Source organism: Corvus moneduloides, chromosome 1 (assembly GCF_009650955.1).
Source record: "Corvus moneduloides isolate bCorMon1 chromosome 1, bCorMon1.pri, whole genome shotgun sequence".
Taxonomy (NCBI): Eukaryota; Metazoa; Chordata; class Aves; order Passeriformes; family Corvidae; genus Corvus; species Corvus moneduloides.
Window position 1 is genome coordinate 142897839 of NC_045476.1, and position 27134 is coordinate 142924972.

Sequence of the window (27134 nt, forward strand, 5' to 3'; positions counted from 1 at the left end):
AGACAATCAAAAGAAAAGAAAAGGTTGGTGTGGTTACCTTAGACCTAATTCAAGATGGGATTGAGATGAAGAACTAGAGGAGTGTGAGAGTGACCAAACAGGTTGGCAGGAAGGAGATATGAAAGGGAAATGGATTTAATTAGTGATCAGATATGGTGGAAATAGGGGGAAATGTCTAGGAAAAGACATTAGAACAAGTAGCCGAGAGCAGATGACAAATCTAAAGGAGAAGATTGAAAATCATGATGAATGCGGAAACTGAGGAATGTTGGAACTGAAAAAAGGCCTGGTGACTCGGGCGGGGGGAGAAATTGCAGTCCAAAAGCAATGTGGTTGATAAGAGCAAACTCCATTTATTAGCAATCAAAGGCACTTATATAGTACACCAGCTTGTTAACTCTGGCTTAAAACTTATCAAAGCGAATTTCTGCTTCTACCTAATTGGACTTACATTGGCAAGCTTCTACAGTTATGTTATGATTAAAAGAATTCAGAGTTCACCTCCCCTCTCTGGGTCTTATCTGCACAGCTGTATCGCTTCAAACTCCCTTCTTTGTTTCTCAGGCTTGGTTCTCACACAAGAATTTTCTCATGGAGAGTCTCTCATACAGGCCTTTTGCTTGCAGGCTCTTGCTACAGTTCTTTTATTGATCCCATAATTTTATCAATAATCCATGTCCCTGATCCTCTAACCAAATCCCAACAGAGGAAGAAAGACTAGATGAAGAGTCAGGAAAGAAGAAAAATTATGGGTAAGACAAGCATGAAAACATAAGCTGAGGAATGAAAGGGGGCCAGTCTAGGAGATAGGGTGTGAGTAGAGCTGGGGTTTAGTTGGATCAGAGATTAGTACTGGTTTGAGAAGTCTGTCAGACTGAGTATTCTCAGCCATCATTTATTTCAAGACTCCTTGGTCAATATAGAACATGTGTCTCAGTGGACTTCCTAAGGCATGGGCTATAGACTGGGTATCCCTCCTTGATGTCATTACACATTATCTTTTCCTCATGTTTCATTCACTCAGCTGCTCTGATGATGCATTTACTATTAGTGTAGTAAAGGAAACTGATTCTTTGCTGGCCAAAATGTGCTTTTTACAGAGGTGAATGAAGAATTTTATTCAGTAAACATACTACCTATCAAAGACAGTCTGTTTTTAACTTGGTTATTTCCAAGTATATCCACAGCCCTTAGGAGGGCTGTATATGTGTGTGTATGCATATATTTCACTCAGGTTATGTTTCCTTGACAGAGTGGGAAGCAGGTATGAAGGAGGAGACGGTGATCTTGCCATCTCAAACTGTTGTAGAGGTGCCATCCTCATTCTTGCATGCTGCTTTAAAAAATGAACCTCAAGTATTTTCATGTTTCTTCTGGTATGAAGAGAGCTGAAAAGTATAAACCCACATTTGGAGAGCCAGTACTTTGAGAACCCCAGGCTGGGGAGGACAAGATGCATGGGCAGAGCTGCGGGCAGCTGGCAGTGGTCACAGGCTGATTGGAAGTTGCTGCATTTCTTGCACTGGTTAATATGAAGATCCCACTCAGTCCCTGGCCATACATTTACTCTGTTGAGAAACCAGATCTCAAGAGTTCCCATCAGTTTACTCATTATTTTTGAAGACCACATTGGTCTTGGGGCACTCTGCTGAAAGACAGTTAGTAATTAATTATTTTTGGATTTTCATAACCATGGTTAGAATATAAGTTATTTTGTCACTTCAGCAATAAAGAGATGTCATTTTCTCATGCAACTGAGGAATGGGGAGAAAGTAACGCAGACACACTTCATAATGCCCCTATCCACTGAAGACTGTAGTGAAAATGCTCATCTCCATGAGAGTAAGAGGAAGAATGCACATGAGATTAAAGGAAACTTAGTCATGTGTATAATATTATGGATGAGTGGATTTAGAATAGATAGGTATCCATTGCTCCCTAAAAAGCTGCATATAAAATATCTAATGCCCTGTAAAATGTGTTTTGCCAACTAACAGAAAAAAAAAAGAATAAAAGAAGGTTTCAAATATTTCAAATATTTCAAATTCTTAAAATATTTTAAATATTTGTATCTGGAGTATAATTCATGTACTTTTAAGAGAGCCTTACTACCACAACTGATCTTTAGTCTCTTTACACTGGATTCAGAGCAAATACAAAAGAACAACCCATGTCATTCAGTGACAGACAAGGGAGTCTTTTAAACTATGTGGGTGATGTGTGCACTTCAAGGCTTCCATTGCTCTCTGGTGGCTGAGGTTCCTGGGCATCAAACCTTTCCAAAGTGGTCAGAACAAGAGTTTTTTAAACCTCCTCTAAGTTCTAAGCTATTTTCTTCTTTTTCAGTCCACCCATGCCTGTTCCTGTCTTGGGTTCATGTAAGTGCAGAGTCCTGTGGTATTGCTGCCTAGTACCCAGAAAAAGCTGTGCTGTGCAATAGCAGCTCTGACTTATGTGCTGCAGCTAATTAGTGTCAGGAGGAACAAAACCAGAAAGAAAAATAATGACATCTTGAAAATACTCTTTTTTTCTTTCTTTTTTTTTTTTTTTTTTTTTTTTTTTTTTTTTTGTAGGATCAAACAATTATTTCACTCTCCTGGACTCGTGTCAGGAAAACAGAATCAAAATTACACACATACACTTCAAATGTCAGGTGATGTATATTTATTCCCCACACACAAAATTTCTCCCCCCCCATCCCTTAGCTGGTAACATTGAGGTAGAGCTAAAAAAAACCTTTTGAGACTCACTTGGACCTTGCTGCTGCCACTCTGTAGCCCAGTTTCTGGATGTTTGAGCTTAAATTCACAGGCACATGCCAATACAAAAAACCATATTGAGTTCAGTGGGACCATTTGTGACATTTTTCTTCTTGGTATGATTTCATGGTTTTGGCAAGTCTTTATGCCTCTCTCTGCATTAAGAAGCATTTCAATTCCTTGGTCTCTGGGTAGTCCATCTTAGTTTTAAACTCCTCCCACTTGTTACAATAAGGCCAAATATTCAAAGCCACCAGAATGCTAAAGTTGGAAGAGAGGCACAAAAGGGGTAAGGGCACGGCAAAAATATTTCTGGAAGAGGGCACCAAGTACCTGTGTAGAGAACTGACTGCATGTGCACAGGTTCAAGATTTGTGTATATTGTGCTTGGGACCAAAGATAACATGACCAAGGACTATATGCTCAATAAATATTTCTGAACCAAGTAGAGTGGATAGGAGATATCTACCAAGATTCATAAAGGAATTATGGTCTCGTGGACAGAAACTGTCTTTTTTTTTCTGTCTGTAGAGTACATATATTATTTGGTTTCTCAATGGAACTCAAGGAACAATACAAAAAATAAGCAGTTGAAGAACTTAGATGATCCAAAGTTAATTTAAGTAGTTAAATTGTAGCCCACTTTTTGTTCCTTTTTAAATTGTGCGCTTGCAAGGAATGTTCAGCAACACCTAATGTTCAAGATGTGCAAGTCTAACATGAATTTTATCTAAAGACTACATTTTCAACACTGTCAGATTGTTAGTACTGAGTAAAAATGGAAATGTGTTCAGCACATTCCTCAGAAAACAAAAAGAAGTGTGAAGTCCTGCTATTATTTTTGGTAGCTTCTGACTGAGGGGATTAATGCAAGGAAGGTGTGGTAAACTACACCAGTCCAACACTTGGTCTTTTTTCTCTGGGTGCTGCTCACCTGGTTTTTCTACTTGACTCCACAGTCTAAAGCTTTCTAGGTGACCCACATCATTTTTCAGTGCTGGATAAATCTGCTGACAGTCTTACAGAAGATAAAATTCATTAAATGGATGCAAGTTTGGAAATCTGATTTTCTAATGTTTTGCTGCAGCATCTTAACAACCACATCCAGTGTTCCTAATCAGTTACTTCTTGTTAAAATGCCACTTAATTGATTAGGAATCTTGGTAATAAAAGGAAATAAGCCATTTTCATGTCATTATTACTCTTAATGCAGCTCTCGCTTTCCCCTTACACCCTAGTGGATTGCTACCATGGCTGGTAAAGGGTGCACAAGGGACCAGATCAAAGTTTTCTTTTTAAGCTATCCCAGACAATTTTCCAACACTGCAAGTCTCTCACTACTCTTCATTCTCCTGATAGGTCCTTCTCCAGTACCACAACATCTTCTCCCCTCTCCTGAGGATTAAACTACTCTAGTTCTCTACTTCTTCAGAAGACAGTTCCAAAAGCTGCATTTCCTGCTGTAATTTATTGAGGTTTGGATAGTTATCAGTCTAGACCGACAATTTAATCAGGATGGAAATGTGCCAAGTACTTCCTAGCAGCCAAGACTGATATGAGATCTCTAAAGAGCCAAAAATGGAGTGCACTAAGTCAATTTTTTTTCCTTATTTCAGGATGTCATTCTTCTCCAACTCATATAGCAGATGGAGCCTCTTTCTTCCTTTTCTCAGCCAGCCTGAATCCATTCAATGTTTGGGTCCTTACAATATCTCTTTTTTGTTACAACAGTAACAAAAAAGCAATGTTCCAGAGGTGTCCCAAAGTACACATAAAGGGGATGCCAGTGTAACCTAATCCCACCAAAAAAAATTGAAATGATGTATCAAAAAAGATATTGACTTGCCCTGAACAGTTTGCACTTGTTCCATTAAGAGTATAGAAATTTGGCAGAATATAAACCCTTTGTGTTCCAGCTGGTCTTCAGAGATCAGGGAGGCTGGGTGTGGCTGGGCTTAATTTATGATTATAACCAGTTCAGCACTCTAAGAGTGGCCATGTTTAATAAGAACTTTGATGAGCACAGGTTCACACGTAGGGCAATTTTGACAGTAGGAGTCTGATCATGTTCAATATGAATGCATGTGAGCATGGATTCAGGAACAGTGTGATTTACCACTCTGACACCAGAGCTCTGGCCAAGTTCAGTAAGACTTACATGATCCAGAGTCACAAATGTGGTTTTATTGAAGAAACAGGAAAACAGGCTCTGGACTGATCGTGGTAAGTGCACTAACTGCAGAGAGTTAATGTGTGTAGAGACTGAAGGTATGGTAACAGAGATCTATTATAAATATGTGTGTATATATATATATGTAAATAAATATTCCTGAGACTGCTCCAATACAGCTGCTCATCTAAATGCTTCCTTTTGGGAACGAGGAGAGACACAGTCCATTGACTGATCCCAAACAAGCGGAAGTGGTTTTCCCCCTCTCTTATCTTTTTATCTTTCTTTTTCTGCCCCAAGCCCCTCTTCTTTTATACAATAACTTTTAGCCCATCAAAAGGAGGGAACAATTGCATGTTACAGGTGGAGGTTTGGTTACTGTGACAACACACGTAAGGCATGTTCTCTTCTCATTTGCATGCTTAGGGGGTGAAAGTTAATAAGCAAACAGCACTCAATGGACAGTCTTGGCTATTTTTGCTCAGAATTCATAGTTGATACAAAGAGTAAAATAAACACTTTGGTCCTCCTCCACCTACAAAAGAAGCAGTAAAGGCTGTCTGACACTCACCAGAGAGTTTTTTCATGCATACTTATCTCCTTAAAGGACCCTATTGGTAGCAGGTCATGTTTCACGTGGTGAAAGGGGGAGTGAAGCCAATGGGTGGTCTGGAGGCATGGGTGCTCTTCTGTGCTTCACTAGAACAACATTGGGCAGTGAGGCCTCCACTTTGCTCTAAACATCGTTCAGTTGTTCGGCCTTACTCCAGCCAGGTACAAGATAAACAAGAGGCTCAGCTCATGTTTTTCCCAACCAGCATCACCAATTCTTCATCAGCTTAAGGCAACTCTGTAGCAAGTCTGACAATTTATGATGACACAGATAGGATAAAAACAAGATATAACATGCACATGCACTAACTCTAGTAAAGGCTAGCAAACTTTTACACTCTATTATATTGGTTTTTATTCAGTTATATTGTATATTATAGCATTATATCTTTAATAACAAGAAGTATCCGAGAATTAATTACAGGGACCGTGGAATTAGAAAAGGGCAAGAGTGCAGGCATAACTCTGGAATGAAAAACACTGCAGGGTCATAGGGAACTGAAAGGTCTAGGAGGAAGGTAAGTCAGAGCATAAACAGCTGAGGTTGCAGAAATGGTAGTAAAAGAAACAGGGCCATCAAGAAAGGAAAAGCTCCAACATCCACTCAGGAGCATGCAGTATGTTATTTGTGCCCTGCAGAATAAATGAACACTCTTTGGCCTTTTGAAAAATCTCCTACCTCCATTACTGTTCAAATGATACTGCAAGAAATGCAGTATTTCAGGATTTATCAGAGAAAACTTTGAGAAAATGGTCGCCATAAATAGAACTACTCTAAAAAATTAGGAATTGAATGTAACTGCTGGAGGCACTTTGGCACCTGCACAACTGTATTGCCCTGAATTTTAATACAAGTCCATTGTCTTGTAAAGAAATGTTATTTCTTCCCTAATGCACACAGATTGCTGATGTACTGAGAATATTTTCTTACCGTTTTTGAGTAGAACTCCCCAAAAAATATCCTACAATTCATGAGAAGATTTGAGAGAATGATTTTAATACAGGAAAGAGAATGACTATTTTAGACACAGTAAAAATGGAGAAGCAATTGTTGAATAGTCTGCATAAATGAAACATAATAAACCTAATTATGATAAAAGTTAGTCCTTAGGTTAGAGGACTGCTTTTATTTTTTTTACTTCAAAAGGCCTTTACAAATAGAATGGAGAAAAAGAAGGCAAGGGGACATGCAGAATTTTCTTGAGGTCAAAGGCCGTAGTCCAGGAAGACGTTCTGATGGCACAGAGACAGCACAACTGCAGGCAGAAAGTTGGGATGCTGCTCAGAAATTCAGTGTGCAGTCATCAGTGATTGCCAGTGATCCCATGATCACGGAAACGCCTTTAAAAATATGTGGAATTCAACACCTGGGACTTCTTAGGTCTTCATTTTTTTTTAAATTGAATATGCATCTTCACCTTTTGGAAGCTATAAAATGTTTCTTAAAGCTCAACACACAGAAAAATCAATTAATAGTGAATATAGTAAAATGGAACTAATGGGAAGTGCTAATGAATTTGAGTCAAACTGATGAGTAGAAGTTGTAGTTGGAAAACAGGGAGGAAAATCCATATAGATTGAAACAGCTAAACTTCTTTTCAATAAAATATTTCTGTTCAGAAAAGCCGAAAGATGTAAAATAAAAATTTTTGTTTAAAAATAACATTTTCTCCTTTTAAAAATAGCTAAAACAAGAAAAAGACTAAGCAAAAGATATAATTCTAAAAGAAATGGGGGGGAGAAGCATGCTTCACATTTTCTTCGGCCAAAATTGGTTTTACCTTTTCAGAAAGGAATTCTTGCCTTTGTCCACGTTTAGCTTTCAGCCCCAAGTATCTGTTTCGTTCTGAGCTTTCTTTTTATTTACATACTGATTTCAGGCTCTAAGATCTATTTTCTCAGTGTAAAAGTCACTGCTTTCTCAATATTTTATCATACTTACAGGGCTGGAGCATATGCCTTGCAAGAAGATTTAGTTTTGGTTATCCTGGAAATGAGAAGGCTAAGAGGAAATTAATTACCATCTTCAGCTAACTAAAGAAGAGTTGTAGAGAAAACAGCCACAGACTCTTCTCAGATGGGCACAGCAGAAAGACAAGAGGCTGCAAGCCACATCACAGGACATTCCAGCTGGAGACACAGATAATATTTTTCACAAGAGTGTGGCCAAGCACTGGTACATGAAACTACAGAACCTGAAAAATCTCCATTCTTTGAGACTTTCAAAACCTGATTGGACATGGCTGAGCACCCAGATCAAACTTCAGAATTACCCCTGCCTCTTGCAAGGGATGGGAATACATGGGTCACTCCAATTTAATTTACTCTGTATTTCTAAATGTGAATGTTTTGCATAGTAGTGCTCTGGGTTAGAACGAAACAATCCACAGAATGATTAAGTAACAACTACACGACTACCAAAAAGCACTGGTCTGGCAGCTAATGCACACATTCCATAGAAATCCAAGTAGTATTTCATGCTCTACTTTAGACTTTCAGGCTGAGCTTGGCCAATGCCTAGGAGGAAATCTGCATCCTGAACTTGGTTTGGACCATGCTAGCTAACTTTCCAACCAAAACTGAGGCAGCATGCTCCGGATATTTTACATTAAGCACTGTTGACATGGTTTGGCTTCCTTGGACCTACATAGTCCTCATGTGTTGAAATATCTTCACAGATCCTTACAGAGCACAGCAAAGCACGCAACCCTCAATCTCATTCTACAAAATCTTCTCTCCGGCAAGCTGCAACACAGCCCTCACATTGTGTCCAACAGCATGACCTAAGAAAAAATATACCAAAAAATAGCAGTTATCTCTCAGGGTCATAGGAACATCACATGGTACCCGAATGAAACCCAGAGGCACAACCTATTCAGTATGGACACAGTTCATCAGTTAAAGTAGTGGGCGTGAGCCAGAGTGTGCCACCCCAGGGTCAGGAACTGAAACAACCCCCAGGATTGTTTTATCGAGCACCATAGGCACATATACTATAGATAGTGCAGTCTTTCAGGGAGTCAGGTTTCAATTAGTTTTAAATGAGGCTGAGGTTTTAACTCTGTATGGGAATAATGTTACTCTGAAGTAGATTTCAAAATCAGGAAAACTTTTTTTCCTATTTGATTTTCTAAAAGGTCTAACTTGTATGTAAATTTTTCAGTTAAGAATAATTAAGGATGCAAAATCAAGTACCCAAAAGTTAGAAAATACCATCTCAAGGATTGACTGAATTCACATATGTTCTATGTATTATTCATAGTTTCATGATTGACTGGTGGGGTTTTTTCTCTTCCCATGGGACTATACAGCTTTCCATTGACTAAAAAAGGGGACAGAAAACACATGATCTCCTACATCAGGCAAGAAGTTTGGTTTTCTGGGTTTCTAAGAGCACAGCTGCCAAGAACAGGCCTTTTCTGTGGTAGACCTCACAGCTAAGGGTGCCCAACCTTCACAGCATCCTGCTACATAAGCCATCAGAGAGAACAGGACCAGATGAGGCTTCCTGTGGTGCCTCGGCTGTGCTGCATTAAAAGCTCACTGAAAGAGAGACATTTTCCTTTGTGACAGTCATTTCCCTGAGCTGTTTTGGTATTTTGGAATACTTTCACCTACCTCTGGGACAGAATGATAGAAAACAGTCCAAGCCTGTAATAAAATTATTTAGAGTAGGACATATATGAACAACCAAAAGAACTTGAATATGTCTACACTGACATCCCTGCAGTTTCTGACCCTTGCTAGCTCTGGTACTGACAGCACAGGACAGTGAGCAACACAGACTGCAGTGCTGCAGGCTAAATGTGCAAATGAACCTTCATGCCTGGATTGCTAATAAATGAACCACATCATTTAAAGTTAACTTGGTGCCATTTCTATGAACAGCAATCACCTCTTGATTAAAATGCTGTATTAGGTAAACTGTCTTGCTTATAAAAAAAAACTGTGAAGACTCTCCAAAGACACATATTACAGGAGATATTTAATGTACACTTAATACAATTTCATACAACCAGTGATATGAGTTAATAGGCCTATAATTTGGTGTTTGCTTTCCATTAATTCAAGGAGTTTTTTCTCAGCTGGGTAACAAGTCTTTGCATATTTATTTTTCTCAGTGTTTAGGGCTGATAGAAATTTGAACATGAAGAGTCTGCCAAAGTGTTCTTCACCTCCCAAGGCACTCATGAGCTCTATCAGTCATAACGACAACTTAGCTTTGATGACTAAACACTACTTATGTCAAAGGTTTAATGAGAACACACTTATCCATCGTATGGGGAATTAAGTATAGTATTTTGATCAGAATGTTTCTATATTTGAATGATATGGTTATGCCCAAGAATGTGAACTATAATGAAAAATAATGTAAAATTGAGAAAGACTTTGAAGAACACATTACTCCTTAACAGTGAATTTTGATTTAGGATTCTGTCTCAGCTCAAAAATCTGATCATGCCAACAGGAAAAAAAAATAAGGTGAACTCTGAAGGTCAGAGAGGGACATGGGTTACTCATATAACTGAACACTTCCTTTTCCCTTAGGAAAGAAATCCTTCCAAAGCACTGCATCAGAAAAACTGTAACTGTTCAAAGTCTTGCTGAAATCATTGACCACTCTGAGAAGAGAAGGCCATTGAGCATTAGTCCAGGTCTGCCAGCCATGTCCCAGGTGAACAAGCTCTCAGGGGACAATATTTTTTTGCAACATACACCTTCCTTCAGCAACCCCCTTTGAGCTCTTCTCCTAACTGAGCTCTGTGCTTTGTCTCTCTCCCAACCCCAAATCTATGTGTTCATGGGGACTTTGCCCCAACTACCCCAGACACTGTCAGATGAGACTTTGAATTCCTAGCTATGACTCAAATAAACATGCCCTCATGTAAATTGAAACACAGCTTTCTTGGGGTGATTTTATGATTAGTCTATTCCCTGTTCATCTGCTTTATGCCCAAAAATGGTTGCTGAAGCTTTAAGGTGGGTCTGGGGGGAGGGGGGAGCCTTGGGGCTCTTCGGAAGGCTTTTCCAAAACCTTACTCCCCAGGCGTCTGGCGTGCCATGCAGTCTGAGTTTTTGCTTGGCTAGCTTGGGGTTTTTTTATTAGCCCAGACAGAAGGTTTTTTTTCCTTTCCCTGGCCTTGGAGAGGATACAGCAGCAATCCTTCGGCGTCTTTTTGAAGCGAACTGGACCATAGCCCAGGTGAGTGTGTCCTCAGGGAGCAATTATTTTTGCCCCCTGTCCCTTCCTTTGGCAATCGATGACCAAATGAAGTGCTAGGCTTTCTCTTTTTTCCCAAAGCTGAACATAACCAGATCCCTAACCATAGGTTCAGGCTGCAACTTAGCCCCAAAGCTCCTAACCATTAACCAGATGAGAAACTTCCCTGAAAATAATTCTTTCCTGTCCCACTCCAAATGGGGATTCAAACTTGGCCTGTTTCCTGTCCCTAAGCCTAACTGTAGCCGCAGCTCCAACACCTGGTATCTGCAGAGACCAGCCCAAGACCCCAAGCCATGATGAACAAGTTATCATAAGAGAATTCTTACAGCAAATCTTTTTATCAAAATGGAACTCTAGGCTCTGCCTTGTTAAAAGTCTAACTCAGTCTGAATGCAAAGGATGGGTTGAGCCCAGATCCTGAACTAGAATTCAGATTAAAAAGATTTCAGGAAAGAGGTATTTTTGCAGCCTACCCCTTATTCCAGCTGCTCCTTTTCTTGCCCACACGCACCAACTGTAGCTCTAGGTTTTATCTCTCTCCCAACCAGGTATATAATGTTAACAGTAACCTAGATGAGCAATTTCTCAATGAAAATTCTGTCTGCAGACTACTCATTCCCTTTTCCTTAACTTGTTAACGTTGCTAAGGATGGCGATTCTTGGATCAGGGATGTTTCTGTTGTTGTTGCTCCCTCCTTCCAGAAAAATAATGAGTCTATAACTTAGTATTTTCAGTGAATTATGTACTGAGTTCACCTTAAAGCAACTCAGAGTCATTCATGATCCATATAAGACAGCAAAATTGCTTATTGTTCAAGATTTTTTCAATTTCTTGTCACAACAACCTTGAATGTGTTTTGTTGGGATTCTGCTTATTTAACTGATCAGACGCTTCTGCTGTATCCACCTGACTTCTAGTCTAAAGAATGTCTACAGCTGCAAGACACATGGCTTCAATATCGTTCACGATAATCATAAAAACCACTTGAAACAGATACTTTGAGACTGTAAAGAAATGATTAGGTTTTCTTCATGCCATGACAACCAGAAAGTATGGAGTTTAAATATGGTGGAAAGGTATTGTGTACGGTACGTCTAATAGCTGTTGTGGTAAGACAAGGAATCTTTGCAGGGCCAACAGAGATGGCACTTAAAAAAAAAAAAAAAAAGCTTTATCTCCATTCTTTCTGTTTTTTCCATTATTTTCTCTTTTGCAATGTGTCATTCAATCCTATGCTGTGATCTTTGGGAGAATGGCATGAGAAAGATGATGCTTTATAATAGCACTGCTGGAAGAGTCTTTGGGGTAACTTTGATCAGATCTATTAATACAGTTGAAGAGTAATACTAGACTAATATGTGTTGAAATTAGTTCCAAAGAAGACATATGTTTTATTTGATGAGTACTGTCAGAGTAGTATATTTGTTCCAAACAGTTTTAACGAGTCAGACAAACTTTCTTCAAAATATTTCAATTTGCTACAACTGGTATGCCTATTTATGGCTCTGTCTCATTGGTTCAGAATAAAATATATTTATTCCTTTCAGATTAACTTTACCTCCGAATCAAACCCAAACTGGCTATTTCCAGGTTCGGATCTGCTCCCTTTGCTCTTTTTTAAGACAAATGTTTTTCCGATGGCAGCTCGGCTCTTCACGATACTGCCACTTGGTGGTGCCCCGGTGCTACAGTGAAAACCATCGTGTCAATCGCTTGGATTGTGGAACTCAGCCCCACCAGGTTCTTGCGGTTGCTTCCTTTAAAATGAACAACATCTACTGTTCTACGGCCTCAGTTTAAAAAAAAAAAAAAATATATATATATATATACAAAACACAAACATACACTGTAGCTGACTGATGCTTTCAAACTGTTAGGGATATATTTTGATTAATGCATTTAAAACTAAAACTACATGATCATGTTCTGTCACCTCTATCTATAGAGTGCAACATCTTAAACGTCTTAAATATTTACAGAATAATTTATTTGGGTGTTAGGATGGCTGAAATGTGCAACAACCAGTTGCAACAATGACAGTTCATAGTTTCTGAAAGATGTAAACAGTCTGTGGTAAAGCATCCTTGACTAACTGAACTCCTTCTATGACAAGGTGACCCACTTATTGGATGAGGGAAAGAAAGGCTGTGGATGTTGTCTGCCTGGACTCTAGTAAAGCCTTTGACACTGTCTCCCACAGCATTCTCCTGGAGAAGCTGGCTGCTGATGACTTGGGAGAGTGCACTGGTTGCTGGATGAAATACTGGCTGGATGTCAGGCCCAGAGAGTGGTGGTGAATGGAACTAATCCAGTTGGCAGCTGGTCACTAGTGGTGTTACTCAGGGGTCAGTACTGGGTCCAGTTCTCTTTAACATCTTTATCAACGACCTCAACAAGGGGATCAAGTTGACCCTCAGCAAGTTTGCAACTGGAACCAAGTTGTGTGGGAGCGTTGGTCTGCTGGAGGGTAAGAAGGCTCTGCAGAGGGATCTGGACAGGCAGGATTGATGGGCCGAGGCCAATTTTAAGAGGTTCAGTGAGACTGAGTGCTGGGTCCTGCACTTGGGTCACAGCAACTCCACACAATGCCACAGGCTTAGGGCACAGTGTCTGGAAAGCTGCCCAGCGAAAAAGGATCTGGTAGTGCTGGCTGACAGCAACTGAACATGAGCCAGTGTCTGCCCAGGTGGACAAGAAGGCCAATGGCATCCTGGCCTGTATCAGAAATAGCTTGGTCAACAGGACCACGAAAGTGACTGTCACCCTGTACTTAGCACTGGTGAAGCTGCACCTCGAGTGCTGTGTCCAGTTCTGGGCCCCTCAGTACAGGAAAGACATTGAGATGCTGGAGCACGTCCAGAGGAGGGCAATGGAGCTGGTGAAGGGTCTGGAGCACAAGTCCTGTGAGGAACGGCTGAAGGAGCTGGGGGTGTTTAGCTTGGAAAAAAATGAGGGTCAGGGGTGATTTTATCGCTCTCTACAACTCCCTGAAAGGATGGTGTAGCCAGGTGGGGGGGCGGCCTCTTCTCCTAGGAAACCAGTGACAGGACGAGAGGACATCGCCTCAAGCTGTGCTGGGGGAGCTTCACTTTGGACATCGGGAGGAATTTCTTCACAGAAAGGGTGGTCAGACATTGGAATGGGCTGCCCACCCTGGAGGTGTTTAAGGAAAGAGTGGATGTGGCACTTAGCGCCAAGGTCTAGTTGACAGGGTGGCGTTCGGTCATAGGTTGGATTTGATGATCTCAGAGGTCGTTTCCAACCCCTCGGCCTCGGCCGCCCCCGCCGCTCCTCCCCCGTTCGCCGCCTGCCACGTCGAGACCGCCGCCCTCTCTGCCGGCACTGCCCTTGACTGGGCTGGGCTGGGCTGGGCTGGGCTGGGCAGGGCAGGGCGCGCCACGGCGAAGGAGGCGGCGGAGGCGGGAAGTGCCGCCCGCCCGCCCCGCGCGGGGCGGTGATGGCGGTGATGGCGCTGCTGGCGCGCTGCGGCGGGCGCGCGGCGGGGCGGTGACGTCGCGCGCGAGGCGGAGGGCGGGGAGGAGGAAGAGGAGGAGACCCGGGCGGCCCTGGGGCTGAGGCAGCCGCGTCCCGCCGAGGTTCCCCTCGCGTCCCGTCCTACCCCCACCCCCGGTGCCTCCGGCTCGGGCGGGCCGGCGCGGCTCTCCCGAGACCGCGATGCGCTCGGCCTGAGCGCGCCCTCGCCGCCCCGCCCGGTTCGGGCCTCTGCGGGGCCGGGGACCGCGATGGCTGCGGGGAGCTGGCAGGAGGCGGCGGCCCGGTGGGCTGAGGAGGCGGCGGCCCGGGTGCGGGACGCCTTGTCGGGCGGGCTGGGGCTGCTGCCTGCCGAACTGGGCCTCGAACTGGGCTTCGACCCGCAGGCGCTGCCCACCTGGCTCGCTCTGGCGGTCCCGGCCGCGCTGGGGCTCGTGTTGCTGGGGCTGCTGCTGGCCGCGGCCTGCGGGGGCGGCCTCCGCAAGAAGCCGGCGCGGAGCGCGGCCGTGAGGAAGGCTGACGAGGCGGCCGGCGCGGGCCTGACGGCCGGTGGAGGCCATGGCAAGGCGGCGGGCCCAGGCCCCGGGCAGCTGAACCTCAAAGGCGATGAGCAAAAGAAGCGAAACAGGAAGAAGCTGCCGGAGAAAGCGGCGCGGGTGAGAGGGGTGTGAGGACCGGGAGGGCAGCGGGGGTGAAAGGCTTATTGACAGCAGCGGGACACCCGGCCGGGTCCCAGTGGGAAGGCGAGGGGGTCGCGTCTGGCGAGCGGCCCCGAGCGCGGCTGCCGCTCCCCAGGCCCTGTCGCCGGTGGGAAGGATTTGGGTGCCATACAGCTCCCCCCGTGCCGCCGTGCGATATTTGCCTGTGGAAGTAAGGGGTGGGGGGGGGGGGGGGGGGGTCCTGACTGCTCTGGAGCCGTGTCGTGTCGTCTGGGTTATTTGATTGCTTTGAAAACCTGGAGGAGCAGCGCTGCCCCAAGTAAATTGCGTGTTAATAGTCCTGGGTGATGAAGAAACGGCTCGCTTTTTGGAAGCGTTTTATTGTAAACAAAAATTATATGAAAGCTGCTATTACTGTTATTATTCACTGAATGCTTGCAAGGTTAGCAACCAGCGGTGAAGACCTTAGCATAGCTTAGAATTTCAAGCCAGGAGTTGTAGTCTAGGCAAGTAAAAACTATAGGAAGCAGCATTCTAAGCCTTATAAATGTTGCGATGATTCAAACTTGAGTAAGCTTTTTGCTTTGTATTTTCAGTAGAACATGCTAGTGTCAATGTTGCTGTGAGCTTGTCTCAATAGGAATATGTCTGATTTAGTTGTTACAGTGAGGATCATCTCCTTTAATAAGGAAGTCTGTGTCTTAGCCCCTTAAAAAAGATCATTCCTGTAATTTAAATTTTTTTAAATCTTCGCTATGTGGTGTGGGAACCTTCCACCTTTGACAGTAGGCATCCACTTATGAGAAAATTAGTAGAATGCAGAAATTGTCAACTGTCCTTTTAAAGGTTACAGTTGTCGCAGTTTTTGGGGCTTGAAGGGATTGCTTCTATAGCTTTTATGTTGTTAGGATGTTTGTAATCCTATTTATGTCCAAATGGATTATAGGAATGAAAGTGTAGCAGATGTCCCCTGCCTATTACAACTGTGTCGTATAATTATATCTTTCTCTATAAAATCTGAATTGTTTCCCTAATGACGAGAGAAAGGAGAGACAATGGGTTTGTGTCTTCGCTTGAGTCTGTGGCAGTATTAAGATTTGAGGAGTTTGGGAAGTTTTTTTATGAGAACTTAAGGCTAGACCATCTTAAACAGAAAAAAAAAAAAAAGTCTGCATATGCCACCAGCCTGTCTTTGAACATTGAATGCTGAAGTTGTTTCTGGAAGATGCAAGAGACTGAATGCTGAGCACCAAGAAGAGGAAACATGATTCAGAATCTTTCCATTGTAGCTAGGTTCTCCATTTTGGAGATGGCATGCTAAAGATGTAATTTTTTTTGCCATCTTGAGAAGTAAATAGTTCAGTGTTAAATAAATATGTTATGCCTTCTTGACAACAAAAACTAATCCTAGAAATTATTTAGATTTTGCTTGATTTGTTTAGTTTAAACCCCAATATGAAAACAAGGCATAAACTCTTGCAAGTCATTGCCTAAGACATTTAAAAATGCCACCACAGATGATAGAGTGAATAAGTAGATATTCAGTGTTAACGTGACAGTGCTTTGTAGTGTAGGGCTTCATAAAAGCTAACTTTAGTAACTATATAAAACTTGACTAACTGACATTTTTAGTGGATATAAATAATTGTACTCTATTGAGCTTGGTTTACATAGGCGTAGAATAAAGTTAAGGCAGTGTAAGAGCAAATCTTTTTGTAATCAAAAGAGCAAAGTAGTTTTTAAGATGTCATTCTGTATTGTTACAATTTTGAAAGTTATTTTTATAGTACTTTGTATTCGTTATTTCCATGGTGAGATGAAAAAAAATCCTACCTTTCTCCAAAAGGAAATGCACAAATGGAATCATTAACTGTAGAGCAAATAAGTTTATACCAGTGACAAAGTTTAGTAGGCCTGCCTCGTGCTCATTTTCCAAGATAAGTTTAGGGAGACCAGTATTAGCATGTCCCAGTGTTTTCTGACTTTCATGTGAAAAATTCTCAAAATAACATTGGAAATTCAGAGATGCAACAAAAATTCTTACTGATTGCTGCCTGGTCATTTTCATGTTGTGGTTTTGTGTGCTGCGATGCTGATACTGAGGTCTGGGAGGGGAAAAGAGTAAGCCTATTACCAGTAGATTTACTACAGGGCTTGCTGTGCCAGGGTCTAGATTTCCATTGTGAGTGTTTCAGAAAGCTTAGAGCAACTGGTCTGTAGCATTAAGAACACACTACAGATGTCTAATTAAAAGCCGTAGGGTTACTTTAATACAGAATTACTGATCTCACTGTATGGCAGGTGATGTGTAACACTCATCAGTCAGGATCAGAAACGTTCTTTACTGTAGCTTTTCTGAGGAAGAGTATTAATTGCTTTTTTTCTTGCATGTGGCTTTATTCAGTACCTGTTTAAGTAGAGTACAACTTACCTCCTGTTCTTAGTGAAATAGGTTTCTTTGAGTAGCACTGTGCTGACTGAATACAGTAGTACCTATGAGATTCTATTTTATTTACTTGCTGTGAACTGACTGAGAAAAAAATTGAGCTGAAACTGTTTAGCTTTCACTAACATTACAGTTTACAGAGCCTGTTCTGGCTTTCTCAGGCTGCTTGGAGCAAGGTGTCATGGTGTCTTTACATCAGATTCTGTGCAGTAAACCTGAAGCTGCTTTTTTCTTTTTTTGTTTTAACTCCTGGAAGAGGCAGAGCTCTTTTTCTCCTGTCACAGAGTTCTTTGGCCCCATTAAGATTTTTTTTTTCTGTCCATAAAACTTGATATTTAAATTTAATTCCTTCCCCTTCTGGCTCTCCCTCCTACTTCAGCAGAAAAAGATGAAGCTGTTCTTACATGGTTTCTGTGCAATCTGCCAAACACCACAGAAACTAGAGAGAAGCCATCTTCTGTGCTCTGCTACCACTTAGAAAGCCATTCACACCATCTATTTGTAGATGTGGAAAATACCACTTTGACTATGTACTTCCTATTGTTTGTCATACACCTGGAGAATAAATGCTACATACTCTAGTAAAAGTATTTGCATTCATTTGAGGAAGTTTCATATTTGGTCTCCTTGAAAGAACTTTCAGGACTATGGCAGTTTAGTGCTTATTTGCACTTAGATTGTGTAAAGACTTTATACTTTCAGCTGATGCTCGTGTTGGTTTGTGTATATGTTATGGTCCAGTGGCAAAAGTAGGGCTGTAGGATTCTTCAGGCCTCATAGAGAAAACTGCTTAATTTCTTTCTGAAGAAAAGCTTACAGAAAACATTGGTAAACAGGTTCTTCCATTGGCCAAGGATATTCTAAGCAGAGGTATCTTTATAAAGTAAGATTATTGAATAAAGCAGAGGAGGACTTTGGCTAGTACTGCATGGTAAGATTGAGGTGATAGCAATTTCATTAATACTGTCTGAAGTGTGAAACTGAGTTACCCTTTGCACTACCACGCTTAAAGAGTACTTTTCATTTTGACAGTCCAAGCAAAACCTTTTCTACGTTTAGTATATCTTACTATCCTCATGAATGTGTGTGGAAAAAGGTTTATTTACGTATTGGAATTTTAAGGTCCTCAGGCAAGAAAAGCATTCAGTAATCAGTACTGTTACTGACAGCACTACTTCTGCCTTGTCCCATCATGCCTGGAAGGTTTAAGATGAGGGTGAAAAAGATGGCAAATAATAAATTGCACAATTTTGAATTAATTAATTTTGTCGATGGATGTTTAATATATTACCCATAAAGTTTTAAACTTTGGGCTGTGGTTGTCTTTTTAAAATGAAAAATTTATGAATACTGTAGAAAGACTTTTTTCTTTCCTGCTTCTGTTGCTGTCTTTGGTATATCCAAAAATGGTCACTTGGATTTTGGTTAAAATTCTGTGATTCATCTGTGGACAGAAAATAAGTGTGGAAAGCTTCTACTGAAAAGGAGGATATTACAATTAAGGGATGCATTTCTCCCCTGAATGTATCAAAGTGCAAGTTTTCAAACATATTTCTTAAGGTTGTTGTTTACATGATCAGATGATCAGACAGCATTTTGAACAGTCATGTGGATGAATTTTTCCAGAGGGTTCTTAATGGATATGAATTAGTTTACTAATTCAGAGAAACCGCCGAAGGTTTTTTTAATTAAAGATTAAAATTTCTGTTTATTGAGTAGTTGGGAGGGATTAAGAAAGTACTTTTCAATTTAAGGTATTTATGTAATAGCAAAGAAGCAAAGCAAGGTACAGTATTTAAAAAGTTAGTTTGCTGTAAACTTTTTGATACACATCCAATACTAGATGCATCAAATATATTATCTAACTCTACTGCTAAACAGACTGGAGAAAATAGACACAAGAACTGAGTTTTGGCAATGAGTTATTTTCAAGATTGAGTATCAGTTCTTTGGTATACCTGTGGAATATACCAAAACTTTGTTGAGAAGAACTTTGTTGGAGAGAGTTCCTAGACACAGATTTGTAAAATATACTTCTTTTTCAGAATAATGAGGGAAATGTACTGCATATTAGATATGAGAAGTCCAGTTTAAAACTCGTCGTTGCAGGAGAAGAGGGTTTAGGTGACCTGATCTTTCAATTTCTATTTATAGTTACTCTGAAGAAGTTAACATGCTTGCTAACTACAGTAAGCAATGCTATGTTATACACTGGTGAAATCATGCCTAGGGTGGTTTGTAAGCATAATACAATGTGGCAAGGCTTAAATGCCTGTAACATTTAAATTGAGGATCAGATCTAATGTTTGAAGGAACAGGCCACACTAAGTTGTGATATGGCTTTTGTTTTACTTGAAAGCAATTAGGTTTGTGTGATGCAGAGTTAAAAATAGCTTTTGGGTTTTTAATAACAAAACATAACTAAAGGTAATAGAGCTTGAACTTTATTTGGAAAGAATTGCAGAAATTAAAGCAACTATGAAGTAGCTATTTATGCTTATTTAGTTTTCAGTCATTAATTTACCCGGGTCATGTGAACCAGTGACATTTGTGTGGACTCTTATCAATTACTGTTCTTAATTGTTTTTCACTCAGTGAAATTAATGGCTGACAGCAGTATAATTTATGCATATTTTCATCTTTTCTGCAGTTAAGCAGAGTAATTTCAGTCATAGCTTTTTGTTAAAAGTAAATTACTTTTAAATTACTATATTTTTGTAGGGGGAATATATAGGCTGAGGTGTGTGCCTTTGCTGTCAAAGATAAAGACTCATTTAATGATTGTCCAGAGTTTTAATTTTATATGTTGAATAATACATGCTAATTTTCTTTCCTTAATTGTGTGAGGGGGAAATGGTAGACTAATGTAACGCTTGTAATCAAGTCTGTCTGAAAAGAACAATGGGGTGTCGTGCTTAGTCATGCTTCATGTTTGATTTTGAATTTCTGTTCTACTGTGAAGTTTAACTTGTGAAGGAAGTGAGCTGGGAGGGATATACATAGATAGAAATTGCAGATGTTTTGGTCAATGAAGAAATTACTTTTAAAAATTAGTCCTGTTACTGAATTGCTACAAAGTGGTAATTGTGTTAATTTAATTAGATAATTTATGGCACGTACAACTGTAGCTGTTCTGAATCAGCTTTCAGAACAGCTACAGGTAACTTTAAAAGCTGGTAAATTTCAGAAATTTACCTTTTGTTATGAAATTGCCAGATTGAATAGAAGTGAGATGAAATGAGAAAACCTGTTCTCTTTCCTTTTCAATTTCTGTCTTTAGTAAATACAGAATTGCAGTAGATACTTTGAACACCAATCCCCAATTTGGTCTGCTTTATTCAATAATCTTACAAGCATTTTTTAGTCAACAAGTAATTGCATTTCAGTAGTAGTGTAATTTGAGCTTTGCTTCATCTGCTTTCTCTGATTTTTTTTTTATTATTTATGCTTATTGTTTACAGCCTAATGGACGGTCTTTCCTTGATGTATCTGAAGATGAAGTAATACAAACTGTCCGTAAAGACAATATAAAGCAGCCTGTGGACACAGAAAAGAAAAATGAAAAGGTCAGTTGTGGATACAAAGCAAGTGTTGAAGTTTGATGTATGTCATTTCAATATCTAATAACTCTAACAGGATTTCAAACCACAAATACTTATATGAATGAAGAGTTGTATTTCTTACTGTGAAGGGTACTAATCTAATTTGGAGTTGGGAAGAGCTAAAGTAGTATTTTCTTAACTTCTGAGACATGCCTTATCACAGAATGTTTGTCAAGCAAACTCCACTCCCAGCCCCCCACTAAACACTGATATCTCTGTTCATCATGTGATAGTGTTAAGCCTACAGAAATAAAGTTTGTGTTTCATCTTTGATGGCTTCTATGGCGATGCAGCATAATGATAGCATTGTTAAGTGCCTTGTAAATGGTCTACCGATTGGCGGACTACTAATCAAAGGATTAAGACCATGTGTCTGCTTATTTCTTTTGCCTGATGTATCCATTTGTAATTAGAGTTCTTGATTTTTGATGACACGTGAGCTTTGAGGTCTGGTGTGAGCTTTTTGTTATGCAAATTAAACAGCTACATTAAAAATATATTTTTAAACATTGATCTGCAGTGTTACCTAAAACGTAACCACACTAATAGCAGTGTTATTTTTTGAATTGTGAGGACTAATCTTCTTGTCTTATCATATGTGCTGTCATTTATGGGCAACATGGATATACTTGATAGGCCTTTGATAATTCTTTTTGCTAACATTATGCATGAAGTTTTCCCCCTGTCATTGTTTTCTGACTTATTTTCTTCAATAAAGTGCTTTTGTTGTAACTCTATCTGAGGAAAAATAAATTATTATGTATAAACACTCAGAAACACTTGGCTGTGAGGGTGGTGAGACAATGGATCAGGTTGCCCAGGGAGGTTGTGGATGCCCCATCCCTGGAAGTAAGTGTTCAAGGCCAGGCTGGATGGGGCTTTGAACAACTTGGTCTAGTCCCTGCCCATGGCAGGGAGTTGGAACTAGATGATCTTTAAGGTCCCTTCCAACCCAAGCCATTCCATGATTATTGTCATTTCTTTAGCTCATTCCAGCTTTAATAAATGTACTTGACTACCCTCTAATAGCTTCTTTTGCTGTTAGTACTAAAAGACTGTGTCCTTTTAATTTGCTGTAGGGTTTTAAATGTTTTTGTGATTGGCAAATTGAATGACTTTTCCGTGAAATAGGTTTGCCTTGAAGTTTCGTGCTGTGTGCCTCTTTCTCTTCCCCACGTTTTGCATATCAGATTGACTTTGCTGGGTTTTTCCCAAGAACATAACACAACTTGAACCTGAATGAATAACTCTATTTGCAGGTTTTCAAGTAGGTAAGGTGTTTAAATCCTAAACTCAACTTCACCTTAAAACTGCAAACATAGTGATCTGAGTTTTAAAATGTGAAGTTGAAGTTGCAGCTCTAGGAAATGAGTACCACTAAGTGGATATGGATGATTATTCAGATTGTGCTTTCATATCACTTTGGGAGATCTGGGCAAAACATTATTGCCTCAGGAGTAAATTGTTACCCTTCAGTTAAAAGCATACTTAAGAACTTTGTTTGAACTACAGGTAACTGTACGGGCTTCTAATTATTTGGTAAGGCTTCTCAGGGCATCTGTTACATTTGTGACATTATAAACCTGCTAAGGTTATGAGGGGTGCTGTGTATGTGTCTTTGTGTACCATCTTTGGGATGGATGGTATAAGACTATGGCTGTGATTAAAGTCATATGTGCATGTGCATACGTATATGAATACATATAATCTATGGCCTGAAGGGCATGGTTATTTTTTTGTGCTTCAACATATGCTTTCAGTGAAAATCACATATCCTCTGTGTTTCTGTATTTCTTGGCTGCTTCAGAGTTGTGAATTTCATGCATGTTTTTCTGCTTTGTGGGAGGGGAAGCTTTGAGTAATGTCTGGACTGTGGCCATTCATAGGGTTTATGATTCTGCAATTAGTGACTTGCCACAGTACAGGGGATTTTTTAGTGTTTAGTGTAAGGCACTGTTACCTAAGAAGTGACTCTGTGAATGAGACTGTGGGAAGTTAAAATGTCATACTCCATTCTGTTTGTAAGCACTTAACTGCTTTGTCTTGAATACTAGAAATAATTAGTCAACTAGGGATCAGGAAGAAAGGTTTATTTTTCTCTTGTTCTTGCATGGGATACAATGCATGTTAAAGACTTCAAAAATTTTGTCAGGCCTGCAGTATTCCTCGTGTGCTCTTAGGATGCTGGCAGAGCCAACACTAGCATCTTTGTGTGTTGCAGAAGGTGACACTCTGAGTGCATAGACTTCTGCAAAACGACCGGCTGGCTTGCTCTGGCTTTAACATCTCTTGCTGTTACAGTCAGTTTGTTATTGAGATAGCGACTGGTACAGTACAAAGTTTAGCAGGTGTTGAGTAAATTTGATAAAAAAATGATGGTTCTGGTTGTTCAGAACAGCGTAACACAGTTTAGGAAAGTAAACGCATTTTCAAGATTTGCGTTCTTGATTTTTTTAAAAACAGTGTTTGTTAATCACAAACTTCTTCTTCGGCTGTTAAACTTTGATGGTTTCATGAGAACTGTAAATTTTGATGTCAGTACTTCCACAGGAGCTAGTTATGTAAGGAAACTGAAGTTACAATTTGGAAGACTAGTCATCTTGAATTGTTGTCTGGGCTTTTGAAGTAATTTCAGGTGTTCTCTTATTGCCAGAGGGCAGTTGGGTAGTCATGGCTTTGTAGATGGAAGCTTTAAGATCTCAGGTTCCAGTCTCAGGTTGGCTGCAAATGGGAGACAAAGGTACAAACTTGCTAATCTTTCCTCTGTTTGAGCTTCAGGAGGCAATTTAAACTCATTTTAATGCTAATTTTCACTTTCCTTTTTAATTCTTCCCTTGTAAGTTGCCCTAGGAAATAATTCGACTTGTTCATATTTTTAGAATCAATTCTTCTAAGGTTGATTTTGAAACGAGCCCTTCTCTTTTGGAGACTTTTCAGAAGTTAGTTAGCTGGTGTGTGGGTAAAGGTAGTCTGCTGAGCAAATGAGAATTCAGTTTGGGTGCATCTGTAGTTTGGGTCCCCTAGTGCATTAAACCATGAGTTAACTGTTCAAAATCAGTTCCCTAAATGTTATAGGTGTGGTGATGCAGCATTGTATATAAACAGTGAATTTTTTATCATCTCAGCTGCACTAACAAGCTATACTGCTCTCAGTACCTGTATTGAAGCTACAGATTACTTTTGGGGTGTGGTAACTCTATGGCATGTGACCTGCATGCCATTGTGGGGGCCCATAGAATATCTGCAGCAGCTGTGGTAATAATCTAGGTGTTACCTCCTCTGAATTCTAGAGGGATTGTTAGATGCTTCTTGGACATTTAGGACTAGAAAACCAAATAGTGAGAACTCAGGTATACAACTGGCAATTACTAGTCTGACTGTGGCAGATGTATTTCAGAAAGACATCCAGCATTTTTAGACTATTTCAGAGACAGTGAATAAGTGAATAGTTCCCCTTATAACATTTGAGTGGATAACCATATTTCTTTTAAAAGTCTTGTTGTTTTTCATTCATGTTTATCTGGTAGTTCTTACACCTTTCTTCACTGGGTTGAAAAGCTTTTCAGTACTGTATTTTCTTTCTAAGAAGGTAGTCAAGTCAATTTGCCATCACTTTAGCTTATCAAAAAATTGAACTCCAAGGCTTTCTGTGATATATTTTCTCCCAATATCTTGGGGTTTTTTTCTCAATACTATCTTTTCAACACTCTATAATTGCTACCTGTTGCGCCAAAACTATTTGCAGTAGTCATGTGCGTTCCTATTTGTTTAGCTTAGCTCTTATATCCAAGAAGCCATAACTGATGAAGCCTTGGGGGGGGGAAAAAGTTTGTGATGTATGGGCACTAATTGCACCTTACGTTTTGAAGTAATTTCCAAGCTGGATTTTTTTTACCTTTTTTTTAAAAGGAGTTGCTGGCATTATTTATTTCTCCATGGGTAACTTTATACTTCTGCACAAACCAAATTTTGACAGAGTGGTATCTGCCTGCTAAAACAGCTCATTACTCCTCTGTGGCGGTGATGCTGCCAGCAGCTGCTTCTACCCAGCTTTGTACTCTGTAGCATAAGTAATGTTCCCCCCACCTGCCATTTCTGTGCTGCATAAGTCTTTCACAGAGGGTTGTTCAGGAAAATCTGTTTTAAATTTATTCCTGTATTTGGCAAGGGGGAGGGAATTCTGAATCACTATGCCAAGTGATCAGTAAGTAATTATTAAGATAATGTTTTCTTTTTATTCTAGTCAAAGAAAAAAAGGAAATCAAAGGCAGATTCCAAAACGGTTCAGGATACATCTCGTCTAGATGGAAAGGAAGTTGATGAAGGTACTGAACACAAACATACACAAAATGCAAACATTTTGGCTTAAATGCTGTTTAAGATTTACTTGTGTTTGGTTCATAAAGAAACATAAACTCATAACTCCACAGTCACATATTGTATCTGGGAATCTAATCTTTGAAACAACAGTATTTAGTAACTTCAACTGATATTTTTGAAAGTAGTCTTATAAAAACTGAGAAGTTTTGGACAGTAGGGTGCTCATGTTATTCATGTTTTGCTCTGTGAAGCCAAGTATTATCACAGAAAAACTTACCTTTGGCCATTTGTTTGTGTTCTCAAACTAATGTTGAAGCTGACTGGTTAAACTGCCCTCAGACTTCGTTTGATATGGTACAAGCTAAAAATCTTTCCTTCCTCTTTGACTTAGTTATGTTTTCATTTGGGTGATGTTTTAGGAGCCTGGGAAACAAAAATCAGTAACAGAGAAAAGCGTCAGCAGCGTAAGCGAGACAAGGTGCTCAATGACGGTGGCTCAGGAGAAGCAAATCTCCAGGGTATAGAAAATACAGTTACTGTATCCATTGAACAACTGATGCCTACACCATCACTTCTGGTTGGTCTCAGAAAAAATAAAGGTATGATGCTTGATAGGTCTGTGAATGTGTCCTATAAAGATACCTTTACTCAAATGCTTAAGTAGTGACTCTGTTTTGGATGTATGATAGGTATATTTGCAGGTGAAACTCTTGAGGAAATTATTTCAAGCTGTGAAAAAGTACTTCCTCATAGTGCAAAACTCCCCCCTTTTTTTAGCCATATTTTTGGGGAAGCTAAAGAGAGTGTTTTGGAGTTAGTGGCTAAGACACTGGCTTCCATCCATACTGGTGCACTGTCAGTTGCTGCACTGCTTTGTAGGCATGTCCCTGTTCCTTCACTTGTGCTCTGTGACCTCGCCCTTTGTTTCCAGAAACTTCAAAGGCATCCTCAGCACTGCTGCAGGCAGCACTAACTCCTTAACTTTTTGAGTGCTTCCTTGTGGGAAGGTTATGCCCCTGAAGTTCTCTTTAAATATCATTCACTGCATAACATGTAGGCGTTTTTTTTCCAATGTAGATTTAATAGTATCCTGTACTAAAGCTGTTCATAATGGTAAGGCCCACGTGGCTGAGATTTAGTAGTCAATTACTATAGTTGAGGATTCAATAGATATGGCTGCTGCTGTTATAGAAAAGAAAGATTGCATGGGCTGGTTTAAAGCATGTGTAGACACAGGAATTCATATTCAGGTAAAACTGAGAAATAGGTGCTTTTATTAAATGAAATTTGATGTTCTGGCAAAGTGACAAAAAGACTGAGCCTAACAACTGTCTGGTACCTTGAAACAGTTTAATGAAATTTGTATGCCTCACCCTCCTGTTTTATTGACACTCGTTTGCACCTTGACTGAGTGCATAGTTCTTGCCTGGAGGACTACATCAGTTGTTTCCTGTTGCCTTTTACCCCCTGTCCATTTACACAGAACTTCAAGAAATGGTAGTTCCAACTGTCTTTATACACTGTTGCTAACCATAACTTACTGTAACCTCTCTAGTCAGAATCCTTTATGTATCATACTTTTTTTGTATCTTATGTATCACCTTGTGCAAAACTAATCCAAAAAGAATTCAGCTGTATAGTGTTTTCGTGGTACGGCAGAAGTTAGAAATAGTTACAGGTCTGAAACACTTGGAGCCACTCTTTCCTTGTAAATGACAACCTGTGTTTTAGATTTCTGCTCTTCATTCACTGGGAGAGTAGCTAAAGTTCTTTGAAATGTGCCGTTACTTGGTATGTGGGTCTTAAGTCACTTTGAGTTCATTCTGTCTGCAACATAAATACAAATAAT

The 27134-nt window shown here is 40.2% G+C and overlaps 1 protein-coding gene across 1 annotated transcript in view; it reads left to right on the forward strand.

The window, feature by feature from the left end:
• Positions 1-14305: 14305 nt before the first annotated feature.
• Positions 14306-27134, forward strand: part of MTDH (metadherin) — a 34400-nt gene continuing 21571 nt past the window's right edge. The window contains exons 1-4 of the mRNA XM_032129985.1: positions 14306-14914; positions 20825-20929; positions 25209-25290; positions 25705-25884. Coding sequence (XP_031985876.1) covers positions 14510-14914; positions 20825-20929; positions 25209-25290; positions 25705-25884 — 772 coding nt within the window. The 5' untranslated portion in view covers positions 14306-14509. The remainder of the gene's footprint in view (positions 14915-20824; positions 20930-25208; positions 25291-25704; positions 25885-27134) is intronic.